General features: G+C 43.2%; 1 protein-coding gene across 2 annotated transcripts in view; it reads right to left on the bottom strand.

Annotated features, from left to right (window-relative positions):
• The window catches only part of NEGR1 (neuronal growth regulator 1), a 304,317-nt gene that overhangs the window by 138,527 nt on the left and 148,062 nt on the right, over nucleotides 1–17,728 (bottom strand). For both annotated transcript variants that reach the window (XM_026074528.1, XM_026074529.1), the window contains exon 2: nucleotides 10,126–10,358. In XM_026074528.1, coding sequence (XP_025930313.1) covers nucleotides 10,126–10,358 — 233 coding nt within the window. The remainder of the gene's footprint in view (nucleotides 1–10,125; nucleotides 10,359–17,728) is intronic.

Genomic DNA, 17,728 nt, shown 5'->3' with positions numbered 1-17,728 from the left:
AAACGCGTACTGATAAGTAGCCCAACCCTTAGAAGTTATGTGCCATATTTAATGTCTTTTAAGCAATATTCCTGCACTGCACTCCAATTACACAGTAAGTTTTGTAGGATCCTGTTCAAAGGAAACTACATTTGAAAAAGCAAGTGCAATTAAAATATCTGTATTGCCACAATTTATTTTCGCATGATGAATATATTTTTGAGGAATTACAACTGAGGAAATAGTATTTCAATTTTACAGTCTTCCAAGCAAATCTTGGAATGAGTGTTGAATCTCTTTTGACTGAAACTGTTAGGAGTTTTGCTGTTAAATTCAGCGGGAGCAGCAGATCCAGTAAATATGAAGTCTTAAAAAAAGAACAGGCTTGGTTGCCTTGGCAATTTCTGGCACTGCGTGACCCAGCACACACAGCGCTCTGCTCGGAGTGACTGGCACCGCTTGGCTCTATAGCTACACAAACACGTCCAGACACACGACACTGTGGGGTCAGCACCTGCGCTCTGCTCGGCACCAGCCGAATCGTGGCGCTTTAGGCCGGCCGGTGTATTGATAGAGCTCTGGAAACACTGGATAATGCTGCCCGCAATCCTGATTTAGTGGTACTAAGCAAGAAATTATTTTCACATTTTTAAGTCAAACACTTCCCATTGTAAATTCCCTAACAAAAAGCCTTTTCTTTTTTTTTTTCATTTAGATGTGGAAGATTAGGGAGATAATCCTTGCTTTAATTAAAGAGAAATAAAAATAAAAAATAGAAGCTGTCCTGATGGTTTTTAATTACTTCCTCCACTTTAGATCACTCTTATGCACACTAACACATTTAGCAGATACTTGCTGCAGTGCAGCTGAGATCCAGGAGACTCGCAATAGCGTCACTCTCCACGGTCCATATAACCGCCGCCGTGCCCACGCTACGGAGGGGTCCGTCTCGCCCGGGGAGTCTGAGCTCAGACCCATCCTGACACCTGCCAGGTCGAACGAGCACCCACGCGCCTCTCCGAGAAATCCTCACTCTGAACTGGCTCTCTTTCCAAACCCCTTTTTTAAATCTTTCTTTCAGAAAGTTTCATGACGCTTTTGGCAGCTGGAGTTTATGCAGCTTTTCCAACCTGTTGCCTTCGTTCAATCGAGGCAGCGCTGTGTCTGCAGGGTGGGAGCTTATCCTGCCAGTGCTTCGGAAAGGACCAGCGACGCTGGGCCCAGCGAGAGGCCAGGCTGCCTAGGAACCTCCCTGCGTTTGCAGAGCAGGGGATGAACTTCCTGGACTCAGTGAGCTGCTGCTCACCTCCGCAAAGCAGTCCTTCCATCAGTATCCTTAGTAACAGCAATGGTAGAGAATGTTTCACTGTTAGAGCTCCAGCACTTCGCGGTGGAGAAGACAGCTCTGTTCCAAGGGACTCCTCCTGCTTTGGGCGACTGTCTGTGACCCAATCGGGTATTACTTTGCTAACTACTAACTAACTCAAAATGCAGAATTTAATCATGTATGCTTTTGCCCTTTGCATTAGATTTTAAGCCCATTAACCTAAGTTATATTTTTTGCTTACCCCCTTGTTTTTTCCTCCTTACTTCTGCTTCTGGTGTTGGTGCATACTGTAATGCGAAAAGCTACAGAAAGACATTTTGGACACTGCTGAAAACATGTTTTGCAAGACTCTCACAGGTCACAAAACAACTCATTCAGCTTAATTCGAATGTAATAGAACCAATATACTTTGAACCAGAGAGCAAATGATCATTTTGTGTTAATTATCCTTTTTCTGCAGATTTCAGAAGAGGGAAGTTTCGGGTTTATAATGGAAACTCAGTTGCAGCAGTGACTGTAAAGTGTCTCCACCACTCCAGAGCTGTTAGTTTCCAACTAGTGTAACCCTATCCTATTTCAAATAAAGTATTCCTGATTTACATCAGTGTAAATGAGATCACCTGGTAAGGCGAACATTTTCCATGATGTAAAGATCTTTTAAAGAAGGGGAAAAGCCATATATACATTTATCAGAAAGAGATATCCCCTGCAGCTCAGTTTAATGTCAAGAGATGTAAGAATGTAGAAAGAATTTAATGAATGCATAAAAAAATACAAGCACTAGAAAAAAACATTTTGATTGGTCATTAATGACAACTCTTGCGTACATAGCCCATAGTAACAGCAACCGCAAATAAGTTGTTTACCGAAGCGGATGGCTCGGTCTATCGTACGGTTTCTGCTGTTGAGTAAATCTCACTGAGCTACCGCTATCTACGGAGCAATTTCTCAAAGTCTTTTTCTTATTGTTCTGAGCAGGGACAAGATGATAACAGTGGCTGGCACTAGCAAGTTAATTTTATAACTAAAACTGACATCCTACTCGAGTGCTAGCAATTTAAAAGAGTAATGGATTGTCAGTTTTTGCTGGAAAGTGGTGGTTATATGATTTTAGAAGTCTTTTGCATATTTATTTTGTCCCACTTTAAATAAATTTGGGTAAGACTGATCTTGTTAGCTCCAAATGCAAGTCCCTCTTGGCCAGACTGAGGAAATAAATTAGACTTTGCAAACATTGCAAAGACTAAATCAATACATTAATATTTAGGGGACATTAAGGAGGTTTATTAAACAGAAAAAGGGCCTTGAGTACTACTTTGGAAATATTATACATGCTTAAAACAAAAACATTGGTTGCAGCTATGGATTAAATCTATAAATTGTATTTACATAGCTAATTAAATCATTTACATGCACACTGTATCAAATACAGCTTACATATAGAAATTAAATGATACAGGAAAGCAGAACAGGAATAATTCAGTGTCTCATATCGGATGTATTTCTGGAGTAGTCCCTAAAGTGAGCAGGATTCAACCCAATGTGGAGTATATTAAAATCAAAATTAAGATCTCAAGTAACTAATGTAAGAAAGCTTTTGTGTCACCAATTCCCCAGTGCTAGCATTTTGGTAGTTAAAGAAAGAATTAATATAATCAAGAACAGCATATTTTTATATTTTAAACTTCAGACACTGCTCGCTTATACATTTAGGAAATGCTAAAGAGATGAGGTCTTAAATTTTCCAGATTTTTATCTCCCCCTTTAACTCCCCTTTCATGAAGAAAGCTTATTACACAAATTGTTTGAGTCTTCTTTTTTAATTAAACGAAGTATGAAGCATCCTCTTTACTTTTTAAGAATTAGCTCAGGAATGTTCTTTAAGAATGCGCTGTTAGGAACACACAAATAACACGGCAAACAACAGACCAGTTTAACTGTCCTAAGTTTAGGCACCTCACTGAGACACGGGAAAGTCAGAGCCTACACTGTCAATGAGGAAAGACAGGCGCTTCCAAAAATGCCATCGTCTGGTGCTGCCTACGCCCTGAATTAAGAATCAGGACATGGTGAATTGCTCATTCACCAAACTTCCACTGGACTTTAGCAAGCTAAGAGCATCGCTAGAAACGTGCTTCACAGAACACTTGCTTCTTCTACTTTCTGTAGCTTATGCCTAAAAATGTCCAAACTCTCAAGTCATACGCATGATCCTACAGCAGACTTAACCTGCTATATGTCACAAAGAGAGACCAGGGAGAATATTGCCTGTGACTTTGACCCTGTAACGGCAAATAAATGTTTTTATGAAATATGCTGAAAATGTGCACCATTGCTACACCACAGAGGACAGAAGAAAATAAAGGTCCTCGCCTTGAGGGAAAATTGCTTTTCCACCCTAATCTGGTATCATTTTAACACTAAGAATATGAACAAAATATGCGAGTCAGAACATCTGAGGAGTCCTTCAGGACTAGCAGGAGAGCCAGCGAGTCCTAATAGCCGTCTGTGCCTGACACTAAACTCAGGATTATTCCTCTGCCCCTCGAAACTAAGAGAGGGAAAACAAAACCATTCCTGGATTTAGCAGGGAGCTGGCGAATGCCCTGGAGCACATAAGTACGTGGCGAGAGGATGAGGAATACAGCGGGATGGGAAGGCAAAAGTGGACAGTAAGCGGTCTGACAAGGAAGGCAGCCCGAGTCTGAGGTGGAGGAAGAAAAGGCAGGCAGAGGAAGTGGGGAACCGAGGGTAGGAGGTGGTAAAGGGAACGAGACCTGTTTAGCGATAGGTCAATGCTTAACAGCTGAGTTACGCTTGAGCTGTGCATCCATCATCCAGACTGAAATACAGCTTTGAAAAACTACCTCCAGATTCAGACCAGGCCGCCAGATCCCGGTGCGCATCATCGTCAAGGTTAAGACCATCGCCAGGCACCTCTCTGGCATCCAAAGAGACAAACGCAGCTTTCAGATCTTTAAGCGCCCCTTTAGGAATACCACCATCGCCAGCACGGATCAGCAGACCAACGCCTGGCTTCGTGGCCGCCCGTAGCGCACCAGACACCCCTTGCCCCGGTGCCAGCAAGCAGGAGGACGCCGGCAGGAACCGGGACTGCCGCCCCAGCCGCTCCTCAACCCCCGACCCAGAACGCTGCCGTCATCTCCAGCCTCTCCTCATTTCTCAGTAAAATGCACTCATGACGAGGTTATATTTGTCTAATCTGGTACAAGTACTATTCCTTAACTTGCATGATTACTCTCCCATCCTGGGATTCACAGCAAATGTATTAATAAAGAGTAACAAATTTCACTCCGAGCCTTCATTTTGCTAGGTTAAACAAAACAATCGCTTTCAACTATGTTCTTTTTTCCCCGATCATCTTGGTAAATCTCTGTCGGCGGAGGTATTTCTGAACACTGTATTCTGGCCTCTGCCTTCCAGGGGCTTCTTACATGCACCCAATGCAAGTTCTGAGGGATCCCACCAGTCACAAACAAGTTGTGTGACTTACCCTTTCCCAGTAGGTGCAATAGCCTCATTATTGCATCCTGACACCCATAAAATATGAAGAGAACTCGAGACTTTGGGCTTTGACCTTTAACTCTGCCCTAAAGCAAAATTAATTCTCAAGGACACTGGTAAACATGTCTTAATATTTCTGCAAATTGCAAAGGAAACACAAGCTCGGAGGATGCAATTTAAACTTTGACAGAATAAATGTCAGATTAGAAATTGCAGAAATTGCAACCTTTCCCTAGAAAATTATGAGTAATGTAGTATGGTAAGAGGTATTTCATTTTCTGACTTTACTATGGCAAACATCTGATATTTAAATCATCTGCAGTTCATGACTTTGCAGATCAAGCATCTGGCTCTGATGTAGATTGAGTTGATTAAGAACTCCTACCTTCTAAACTTTTAATTAATTACTTCATAATGCTCTCGTCTTTTTAATAAGGTCACTGAAATATTGTTAACTGGATTTTCTTCCTCCCTTTCATGTGATTTTTCTTTCATTGATGTAAATGTGGGCTAAAGAGACATTACGCTTTTGCCTTTTTTATTATTTATCCCATTGAGTTTCCTTGGTACAAATAGATTTAGTTACGTACTGGCGATCTAAACTTCACTTCTGGTGGTGCCGTTAAGGCACGGAGAAGGGATTTGCCAAGTTCTGCCAGGGATCTCCTGAATGGCCTTGGCCCGTCCACGAGCTCCCTGGAGCCCCCTGCTCCGGGCACGTGCACGCGGGACAGCAAGGGGGAGGCTGCTGCTTTCTTCCAGCCGTCCTTTCCGGCCACATCACTGCACAGTAACTTTTTGTGCGCAAGATCTGTGGTTTGATCTCTGAGTGCACAATAGTTAGTGCAGTGTAGCCTAAACAGCATTTTGGGATGCTATTGTGAGGAGACAAAAAAGTAGATAAAAACGGAAGAGAAGTAATGGAGGGAGAGATTAATTTTTTAAACTTATCTGCCAAGGACAGCACGGGAACCATTTACAGACTTAATCACAGCAGCTAGCAGGAAGGTTGATTTTGTGGCTTGCACCTCTTCACCTTTCTCTGTTTTATTCATGGAAAATAAGGCATCTTAATGCATTAAAAAGTATTTATTCTCTGAAGCACTCCCTAAATAAGATCGGAAATTGTCAGCCCAAATAGCAGAGTAAAGAATATTCAAAACGCCATCTACTAGATACATATACCAAAGTGCGTACAGAAAGATCTCACAGACACACACGTACAAAAGAAAAAAAGGAGAGCTGGACTTACAGAGCTTTTAAAAGTGAGGCTTTCACAGCAAATACTTCAGAATTCAGAATCTGAACTTATTTAGGAGCTTATGAGCAGACATAAATCTTTATTCTTTTAATTTATGACACACTGCCTCCAGCCCAGGCCCTTTAAATCCTCCTGTTTTCAGTAAGGGAATGTCTTCTTTTCCTTGGAGGAAGCCTTTGTTATTCAATGGGATATGGCCTGTAGAGCAGGGGAATTTTAAAGGGCTAGGACTTTGCTTCTCAAATTTTCCTTTGCTTCTGTTATTTCATGTGCTGCTGTAGATCTGCTGCTCATCATTTATTCACAATGTAAATGGAAAACAAGCCTTTTGTTTGAATGATTTTACTTTGGCTTACGATCTTCTTTTCCTTTCATTTGTTTCTCCCTAATAGCAGAAGTTATTTCTAATCCTTCAGTCTGAAGTCATGAACACTACTAAAAGAAAACATAAAACTGCTTCTATAAAAAGTTGTTATATCATCCCTATGAACCCTACTCAGCAAGATAGGATATATAACCTTATAGCACCAGTTAGGTATTTGATGTCTTCTTTACAGTCTTAGTTATTTTCAAACAGGTATATCTCCATCTCAAAGGATGCATAAATCTCACATCTTTACCTCCCAAGTCACAGCATACGGAAGGTGAAGTTACTGTCTTAGTAGTGGTGTAAGTATCAGACAATATGATTAAAATTGTTTACACGCTTACATCAAAGCACCAGTTCGTAGCAAAACCCCTCAGCCGGCACAGCTGATAATTACTGCTCTCTGCAGCACCCTGACCTGCACCTCCAGCCCCGAACCGGCGGCGAAGAAAGGGCCGAGCGAGTGCTGAGCCGGGCCGGGAGCCTCGGCGCGGCCGCCCCACTCCGCTCCGCTCCGCCTGCTCGGGGCTCAGCACCTCTCTGCACGCCCGAGCTCGGCAGCTTCCCTCCTCGCCACGCGCTAATAAAACTGCGCCGGACAGCGATTCTTTAAATTGTATCTTGGAAACGGTTCTCTCGCCCTAGTTGTGGGTGTCCTCGCGCTCTAGTTATGGTTCACGGATGTGGCCCCGATTTGCTATACAAAATAGAACTGAAATAATACTGAAGTAATTGAATATATATCCAACTGAAATAATAATTGAAAATGCCAGAACTTCTTCGCTTCAGCTTCCCAGTCCAATAGCATATAAATGCTTCCATATTCCATGAACTAACTCCCCTACATAAACAATATGCATGTGGGTCTTTACATGATAGCTGCCTTTGAAGGAAGGTTATAAAAATGACTACGTTATGGCTTTCTGGCTGTACTAATAAAATTATATTCTTTATGCAACAAATATACTTAGCTCTTACAAAACTACAGTCTGATGTACTTACAGACCAATAGGGTCTAAAGGTTCAGCTGTTAAAAACAGTCTGACAAACATTTCACAAATTATTTGTAAGGGATTTTGGCGTGCCGTATGGATTAATAAAGATTGCCATTTAAAGTCTACTGTTCTATATTCATTGCTTTATTACTCATTAAGAATGCAAAAGAAAATGTTAATGATGATTACACCAAAGACTGATAAATTAAAGCCTTAGGTTATACTTTGCATTTCTGAAGATATAAATGCAATCGCTTAATAATTATGCATATTTTTAACTATTGAGTCATTATTTCTCTATATTCTTGTAGTTAGCTTAATTAATTATAAGCTTTTGTTTATATGTTTTATACATGCAATTAATTTCCAGCTTTGTTTTTTAGCCCCTTGTGTGAGGGCATTAGCTATTACAAAGATAATCAAAGCTAAGAATTGTTCACCCTGGGATAATACAATAAATATACACACGATGTAAAACTTACACCCTTGTTCTGCAGTGCTTCTAACAGAAAAGCATCTCATGGCAATAAATGGAGGTTTTTTATTAACAGTATTGGGATCTTAGAGAATATTTCTCTGAAAAAACTGTTGTCTGGAAGTAAACAAAACTATGGATTTTTATGTTACAGCAAAAACAGCTTAATTTTTTGCCTTCACTGTTTATTTTGGTTTTAATCAATGGTTCATTTCTGTTTGTGAAAAACTGCTTTATTCATTCTATTTTTATCTTTTTAAGCTGATGAGTTAATTCTTGTTTTTATAACAATGATTATAATGGTGCACACCAGAAACAACGCTTGAGGTGCTCTAATGATATATTGTATTTTTTTGAATAGCAGCAAAATATGTAGTAAACTTCATATTTAAAGCTTCACGGCGTAGGACGAATCCCCACTGGCAGTTCAGCTAAATGCTGTGGGAATAGGAAGGAGACCGTCTGCGTCGTGGGGCTGCTGCCGGGCTACAAAACACCCTCACCTGTCCTCTCCCGCAGCTTGCCTTCCCGCGAGTGGCTTGGGAACAGGGAAGCTCCCAGTAAGCCGCAGGGCTGGGCGGTTAAGTGTGTTCGTGCTTCCCGCGAGCTGCCCTTGAAGGCCCGTCCCTTCGGAAGCCTACGGACCAGCCCGTTTCCCTGCTTTCGCGCCCTCGCCAGCAGCCTCCTCCTGGAGGACGGGAGTCGGGCGCTGCGTGCCGGGGCGGCCCACCACCACGCCGACTGCCGGCTCCGCTGACGGGCTGCGCCCCGCCGTCTGTCTCACGGCACCCATCGGCTGCCGAGACGCTTTTGCTGATACTTCTACTACCTGATCATCAAAGCGTGCCTTGTCCTTTTGTTCCATCAGCTAGTGCAAGAGGGTCCCGATCCACGATGGCTGTTCCGCGGTGTGGCACAGGATTAGTAGTGCGAGCAGAACCCTTTTCTCCTCCTTGTAGGCTTGTGCAAGGTGTGTTATTACTCTTTGCCAACCACAAACCTCTCCTTCAATCACTTTCATTTGGTAACGTCAAAAGTCAGCTTTAAAGGGCCCCAAAGTATGGGGTTCTATTAGATAAGTTAAAAGTCAATGCTGGTACCTACAAATCGTCATTCAGATTACATACAGTCTGGGTTAAGGACCACAGGGGTTCTGCTTGCTGAGACGGAAAGCAACACTTTCCATTTCTGCCTGTTTCTGAACACGTCTTGACTTCATCAAGGAAATGAGGATGTTTCTGGCTGGCTATATTTGGTACCAGCGTTAACATGCAGAGGCTGTAAACCCCCTGTGAACTCAGTGCCTCATTATGCAACTTTAAATGATGACTAGACTGAATACTGTATGCATAATAACCGAATTTTGAACCACGCAGCAGGCCTACAGCAAAGCTGGGGGCTGAATGGGGACCTCCTGAGGTCCCTTCCCACCTCAGTTATTCTGTGCTTCTGTAGAGATAAAATTCACTTGCTTTGCATCTTAACATGGAGACAACAACACAACGATATTAGAAAGCTGTTTCCACTCTACGTGATCACAGCTGCGTTCAGACATTTACAGTCCAGCTCTGCATTGTGGCATAGACTTCATGCACTGCAACACTGCAACTGCCTATTTTGAAATGGCCTGTTAGGACTCTTTGCCCATTGCTACCCCAAAATAAGTGATTTCAGCTTGGCATTTCCTCCACCAGCCGCCTGCAGTGACAAGTTATCCCCTGGCTGGCAGCCAGAAACCACAAGGAACCACATAGTGAACAGAGTGAATAAAAAAAAAAAGAGGATCCGAGACAAGGGGGTAGCATATCAGGGCAAGAAAGGTGTCTTTATGACAGCTGTTGGGCTATGGCAGGAGCAACAGGGACTTAAACCCGACACTGGCAAGCTGGAGTGTTAATGGTCCACTTGCTGATTTGAATCAGCCAGGCATTCAGCAGGGATTGCCAGGGCTGTAGAGATCCACAGACCCTTTTGGGCTAAATATCTATCTGCAGGGGCCTGGAGGCAATTCTAATTTTATACGTGATCCATTAAGGGAAGTAAATTTAAATTAACTAAAAAAACAACTAGACTGAGAAAGTATATTCTAGAAAATATACACCCCCAAAAAGCAGACTTAATTGACTTTTCCCATCTAAAAACCTGGATTTTTTAGCACATTTCAAATAAAGATTTGTAATTTGTTTGAACACATACCTTGTACAGTTAAGTGCACCTGCATCGTTCTAGGAGTGTGTTGAGTTTGCACAGAACAAGTATATGGACCATCATCTGTCACATCTACATCCTGTATCTGCAGGCTGTACTCTCTTCTGTTTGCTGTTGCAATTGAAACTCGAGGATCTACAGACCACTTATCACTTCCAGCAAAAATAATGCTTGACCGATTCAGCCAGGCACCTTTTGAAGCTCCATCTTCCAAGTAACACCTGTGGAAAAATAATGAAGCACTAAGTAGGAAAATGTAGGGAGTTTTTAAATACCATTAACTTGCCACTGATTTTTAGACTTCAGTCTAAGAATCAATAGCAAGTTACTGATAAAAATCAACAACAGTCAAAACAACTACAGTGTGTTAGACTTGAACCTCAAAACCTCAAAAGTTGTAAATTCAGAAAGTATTTTTCAAGATTATTTTGGCTTATCATAAAACAAAACCCCTGTCTTACAGACATTCAATAAACAGAAATATTTTTGGCATGTTCTTCCTTTCTGATTTTCCTACTATAAAGTGCTCAGTGGAGGAGCAGGTAGGACGTCTCGGTTACTTCCGAGCCGACCGCCGAGGCTTCGTGCGGTAACACGCTGGAGCGGAGCCCTTGCAGCTCCCGTCTCAGCCAGCAGTGAGGAGGAGCACGCGTGCAAGCCTCTGCAGAATTACCGTGCTTCTCCAGGGGCAGAACAAACTTCTGCTTGCCTGGTTAAGCAGCTAAGAAACTATTATTTCCACCAAAAAATATAATGACATCTTAGAATCTAAAACAAATTTCCTTTTTAAGAGTTATTTAGATTTATAACTGCTAATTTTGTATTTTACACATCTTATTTAAAGTAAACATACATTGTATTAGCTTGGATGTCCTAGATGACAACAACAATGAAATATAAAGCACAGCTTTTTTAAATAATTTTTAAAACATCAGTGGTATGGTAGTGATTCAAATTAGGGTGATTTATTTATAATGCCATATATTAGCTTTTGTGCAATTATTGTTTATTAGAAAAAATTACCAAAAATAGTGTTCTTGAGGATATAACGGTCAGCTTAATTGCAGCTCTAGGAATAACATCCCCTACAATCAGATGCAGATATATCCCAGACAGATACCCTTCTTTCTAAATTTTATTTTGAAAATAGCCTCCAAAAATTAAAGACTTTCTTCCAAGTGAGTACAAACAACTAGAGAATGAAAATACGTATACCTAAAGAGTTTGATAGCATTTCTACATATTACCTTGGGGTTTGAACATGGCACTTGAGATTGCTATGGAATTGCAAGCTGAATGCAACAGTGTAGGTTACTGCCAACTCTTTGAAACTAATCAGCTGAAAAATATAAGGAACAAAGTATATTGCAAAATCTAATTTGTAGTCAGTGTCACCAACTGCAGAATGAAAAACCAGTAGGAGTGTGAAAGGTCAGTGTTAATTGAAAATCTTTTCTGTAGGTATTCAACCCCCCAAAAAAAGGATAACAGAAGTATAACCCACTCAGGTAATTAAGGCACTGCAATATGCTGCTATTGTCAATATTTTGTATTGTGGATTAGAAAACATTTTTAAGTTCTCTTTCAAATGGCTTTTCATCTTAAGTAAGTTGCTCGCTTTCACAGCGCATGCTGAGAAACAGAGTTTTAAGGACACTATTCAATGTCACTAACGAGCTCTAAAAGCAGCACAGAATCAAGTGCAATTACAAAAACTTTGGAGGAAAAAGTGATCTAAAGCTGGCGTATAATTTGATGGCAATTCTTAGCAAGCGGTTAGCAAACGACCACTTGAGCGCAGTCAGATCAGAGCAGAAAGGCAAGCGCTGGGCTCCGGCTGCACGTGCCGCGCCGCGACCCCGGCAGATGCGCGGCCAAGGTTTGGGCAGAGCCCGGAGCCCCGCGCCGTGCGGGCAGCGGGGCAGCCTCAGCCCGCCGGGGACCCTCCTGCCGCCGCCGCCTCCGCCGCCGCCTGGGCCTCCCGTGCTCCGGGCCAGGCGCCGCGGCGAGGAGCCGGCGCTCTGCGGGGCGAAGGGCCTCGCAGGGTTCAATTCTTCCGTCATCTGGAGAGCGGTTAGCGATACTGGGGAGAGGTGTGGGAGCCGGGGACAGAGGGGATGATGGAGGAGCATCCCTCAGCCTCCCGCAGGCACGGGGGGGCAGCCTGTTAAACCGGTGCTTGGACAACACCAGCCATATTCTCCATGCTGGTGTCTGCCAGGAAGAGAGACGGGGAAAGCTGGCTTGACGGGGGAGGCTCTCTTGTACCTCAGCCACAAAGATGAGTTTTGTGAGCAGCAAGGAAAGATGGATGAAGGAGCCGCAAAGGAGGGAGGAAACCAGAATCATGGGAAGAGCAACAGTAAGGACTAACCGAACGTGGGACCGAATGAAGTGTGAGAATATAAGGAATATACAAACACGGAAAATACTTAAGTACCACCAATATAAAGAATACACAAACGCGGAAAATACTTAAGTACCACCTTGGCACAGACAAGGAAACATCTGTCACAAGAAAGGAGGACAGAAATGAGACTAGAGTAAAGGAAAATGGCAATAACTTAGAGAACGTGAGCAAGCAGGACGGGGAGGACGCTGCCTGGAAGGAACGGGCAGCAGGCAACGCTCGCTCCCGAAGCTGGGCAGCGAGGGCATGGAGTACGCAAAAGCGTCTTGATTTATGAGTTGATTCAGAAGACGTTGAGGCAGTATGCAGCGAGGTTAAGGCTATCTAAGCATCAACGACGCGAGTCCTGCTTTCCAGTTCTCCATAAGGACAGCGACATAGAGCACGTGGGGAAAGACACAGCGGCCGATGGGAGGCGATAGAAGTGACTGCGCCGGAGGCGGAAGAGAACTCCCAAACCTTAACGCAGCCACCTTGAGAGCGGGATCTGTGTCAGCGTTCGGAAATAACTCGCAGATGAAGCTACAAATCCAGGAGCTTGACTTTTTTTAAACAAACTGAAAGTGATACTATCTGCCTGGAAAACAATAAATGTATTTTTAAGGAGTGCATATTTAAGAAACTGTATATTTAAGAAAATGGGTAAACTGAACCAAGCAAATTTTAGGTTGTCCCTCACTGGGACCTCAATAGAATTTCTAGCTTTAAAACAACTGTAAGGTCGATGGAAGATCATACAAAGCACAACAAGAGTCCTCCCAGAATAACGGGATATTTTTATTTGATAAAGTAAGAGTTTTCTTATATGAAAAAATATGATAGATGTCACCTCTCTGATAAAACATTAAAATAGTGCAAGTATGGAAACTGTTAGGTGGAAGATAACGACGATTTTGTAGATGAAGCATATGGTATTGCTTAAAGGGGAAAAGATGACATTCCCATCTGGAAGAAGAAACTGGATGCGTTGGGCTGAAATTCTTTGGAATGGATCATGAAAGTAGCTATTTAATCATTTAATTAATGATCTCCACATGAAATCTGAAGGGTTCTGATAGAAGCTGCTCACAATACAAGATAGGAAATCACTGTTTATACAGCACAGACTGGGGATGTCACAGAAATGCTACGTGAAGGATGGAGAGCTCAGCAGGAGTCTGTGCAGGAGGCGCTGTGGGGGATCCGGACTCGCTCAGAGAGCGCAAGGAAGCGTTCTGCAGGTCTTCTGGAAACTTTAATTAATTCTAACGAACAGATGACTGGGGAGGAAGCAGGAAAACCTCAGATGCTCACTGGTATTTTTACAACACCTTTCTAGAGCAGCTGGATACATCCTCTTACAAACGAGTGTTTGTGAAGGTAGCCTGCCGTTTCAGCGACCATTTAGAACTACACTAAATCTTCACTGTTTATAGGCCCATCCACAACACGAAAGCATTATCACCGTGCTTTCCTCCCACGAGAGAGAGCAACAGGCCTGGCTTCTCTCCCAGCACATAAGACCAGCCCCACTTTCCAAACTCCCTGGTGCTTGTGTAGCTTGGAAGAAAAAAAAAAAATTAGCCCTGCTTAGAAAAAATGAAATTTAGAATTTAAGGGTATTAATTAAAGATGAAAGCAGAATTTTCATCGTATTTGGAGTTAAATCACAAGAAAGCTATGGTGCAAAGGGTGGTGTCAGAGAGCCGTAGCGGCTCTGCGGCCGTCCTGGGAGCCCCCAAGCCGCGACGCAGCCGGCCACCACCGCCGCCGCATGCTCCTGGAGCAGCAGAGCTTCCCCAGACCCTCCTACGGACACGCTCGCCTGACAGCACCACCTTCGTGCTGAGAAAGGCCGCAATAAAACAGTGCGCGAGGCACCAGGAGACCTCCTGCCGTTTCACTCAGTGTACAAACGTTTTTGTAAAAAAAAAAAAAAAACTAAAACAAATAAATTTTGCTTTATTAATCCTCTATCATTGATAGAGATGAAAGTCTGCTAAAGCCAAGTTTCATTTACATGCCACTGGTTAACAAAAAGAATACTGTACACAATTGCAGTAGAAAATACGAAAACAGGAATAAAAATGGAATAGATTTCAGTCATTGAGGGACATTTTCAAGTTTGATGAAAAAAATCATGAAAGAGTATTTCTGGCAATGTAACTAGGAGAAAACATTCCAAGTTTTTGTTCATTACTCTGTCTAAACACGGTTGTTTTTTGGAAGCACACAGGGTTCAAAGTAAAAATAATATTCCGAATAAGGTTCCTGGAGACAGGTTCAATATTTTACCTGGGAAATAGTCTTTATGTCGTCCTCGGGCAGCTCCTTTCAGTGGCCCAGTACCAACTTTTCTCCACATTTGCTCAAAACCTGTGCAAATTCCCAAGTACAGTGGGAGTGACTGGCTTGACTGATGCAGTATTTGGCTGAACTATTTTTCACGGGATAGCCTTTAAATTAAAGAGCAGCCAACACGTTGTGTTTTCCCAGAATGCAAGCAAAATACAAAGGCTAAAGTGTATATTTACTCCACACAAGAAGCAATCAAACGACTCATTTCAGGTACGTTTTCTAATCTAACAAATTTAATCCCTTTCTGCTTACAAACCACTTCTCACTTCTGGAAGTGCAGTTATTGTAGGGAAGCGTTCTGCAGACGGCCCGAGCCGCACGCTCGTTTAACGTGTGCGACGGCCAGCGACGGCAACGGCTCTGCACTGTGGCAATGCCTTCACAGAAGTGAGAATGACAAATAAGGATTTCTTCCTTTTCTCATGAGAGACTGCTGTCTATTTTTCCCAAACGTTTATAATTTTCTGACCAAACAGCAGTCTTTCCACAAATATTTGTGTGACCCAACAACCAGCAGGGTAGGCAGGAATGTTTGCAAAGACTCAGCACTAAGAACAACAGAAGTATTGACATGGAGAGAGCCCATGGCGTGGGCCAGCGCCCGTGGATTCATCCTGGGCACCACAGCTGAGCTAGTATATAACCGCTTCCATTCCTCCCGTAGCATCCCGTTCTCGCGCACTTCACCTCAAGATGTACTCCCTCTTTTTGTTTACGAATGGCATTTTAGCATTAGCTGTTAAGCCTCACATAGTACGTGATAATGCTGTGTTACGTTCATTGCATGAAGATAAAAACCTCTGGAAACATAAAGGTGTTTTCCATTTGCTTTTGCCTGAAACGCCATCACGGTTTGAGTTTGTACGAAAGCTGCGGATGGGCGTTCCCTGCCGGACGGCAGCAGTGCGCTTGGGCAACATAAGTTACAAACCCTAAAACACGAGGCTTGCTAAGCTGAGCTTTATTACAACTTAAAACTTGGTTTAGCACTGAACTATTTGCCCTTAAGGCTTGCAAAGGCTTCAGGCAGCTTAAGCCCAAGTTTGCAGCAGAGCTGGGAAAGCTTTCAAGCGAGCTCCACCAGAGGCTTTACCTCTCGCAAGCCGACGAGGAGCGCGAAGCCTCCCAGCGCCATTCGGCCAGGATTAGTCTGACGCTCGGGCTAAAGCCCAAGTCCTCTCCAGCTTCCGTTAGCGCGCAGTGCCGCAGATACGCCGGCTAACGAAGCAGACCGACCCCACGCTCCGAGTGCGCGCAGGCACGGGCCTGCGGGAGCGTGTTCCCGAACCGGCAGAGGCTTCCCGGCGGCGGCGGTGCCGGCGGGTCCGGTAAGGGCGCAGTGCTCCGGCACGCTCACGGCAGCGAGCGGCGGCAACCTGTGCCGCTCATCGCCCACCTTACGTCCTGCTTGAGCGCTTCGGAATTATTCAAACCAAAGTAGGTTCATGTTCACAGAAGTCTAATAAAAAAAACATTTCTTACAATAGCTTAGGAGCAATAATTGATTGAAAAGATGATAACCAGCATAAAATGAAAATACTACAGGCCTTCCCTCTCTGTCCCCTCTTAACTTTTGTTTATTTTTAAACCTCTGGCTCATCATGGCCGCATTTTTCATAACATAATTTTTAAAATGCATACATAGTACCAATTATTTTTTATACGTTAATAATAACACTGCAGTAATATTAAAGAAAGCATAGCAATCACAAAATAAAAGATGCATTTGCTCTTTTTACCCTTACATCTCTTGGGAAAGTTTTGATTAAACTGTAGTTGAACATGGAAGATATTTCTTCTAATTTTAAACTCAGAGAGATGATTGGAAAAAGACTAATTTATTTTTTAACTGATGATTGTAATCAGAAACACTCTACTCCACACGAATAAAAAATAGATTTTAATGTTAGCTGCCACATATGGATGAAAGCATTTTATTATTTTTCCAGCCATTATTAACGGGGATGATCTTCTGTAATTTGTAAGCATAAAACATATAGTCTTGCCCAAATTCCTTTCAGTTTTTAATCCTCTCTTTTTGATACCTCCCACTTTCCTAGCTCTCTAGTCTATTCTTCCCCCCCATAATGAAAACACAGGCTTATTAATCTTTGTGAAAAGAGTTCTTCCGAGTTGCTTAATGGAAGCTGCACGCGGTCTCTTTACAAAAGCACTCATAGCGCAGCCGGCGCCGGAGCTCCCCCCTCGCCCGTCCTGGGACACACCGCGCAGAGATCTGACACGAACCTTTGTCACACAGCACGTGGCACATGAACGCGTGACATACGCTCAGCTCCGCGTAGCCTTAGATACACTGCCTGGGCTTAAACCTGGACAGTACTTGGCTGGTATTTAAAACAAAACCAAAAACACACCTTCATTAAATTAAGATCAAAAGCTAACTTGTTGCTCAGTTCTTGTGCCACTGCTTACTTGCCTTGGACTGCAAGGCTAACGGGGCAGATGAGGTGAAAAACTTCCTTACAGATAGATGGGTAAATGCAACCCAAGCAACCTTGTAGACACGTCGAAGACCTTATCTCCAAAGGCAGCAAACGCCTTTCTGAGCCTGGCCCTGTCCCGTGTGCCCCAGGGGCCTCCGCCTCCCCTGCTCCCCGGCGGCATGTCTCTCCTCGGAGCAGCACCCAGGCCCTCCTCCAAAACAAGGCACCTGTCGGCATTTCTGTGAAAACCTCCATCTAATTTACAGAAAGTCCTGAATTCCCTTTATTCCCCGAAAACCTGGAAGAATTTGACTTGCCTTTTTTCTTTTTGAAGCTTTCTTCAAGCGGTGCTGAAGGAGCCGACCTAACTCCCACAGCACATGGCAGCAGGCCTCTCTTC

This window comes from Apteryx rowi, unplaced genomic scaffold (assembly GCF_003343035.1).
Source record: "Apteryx rowi isolate R43461 unplaced genomic scaffold, aptRow1 scaffold_39, whole genome shotgun sequence".
NCBI lineage: Eukaryota > Metazoa > Chordata > Aves > Apterygiformes > Apterygidae > Apteryx > Apteryx rowi.
The sequence above is the reverse complement of the archived record's forward strand: the minus strand, read 5'-3'. Positions and strand labels throughout refer to the sequence as shown.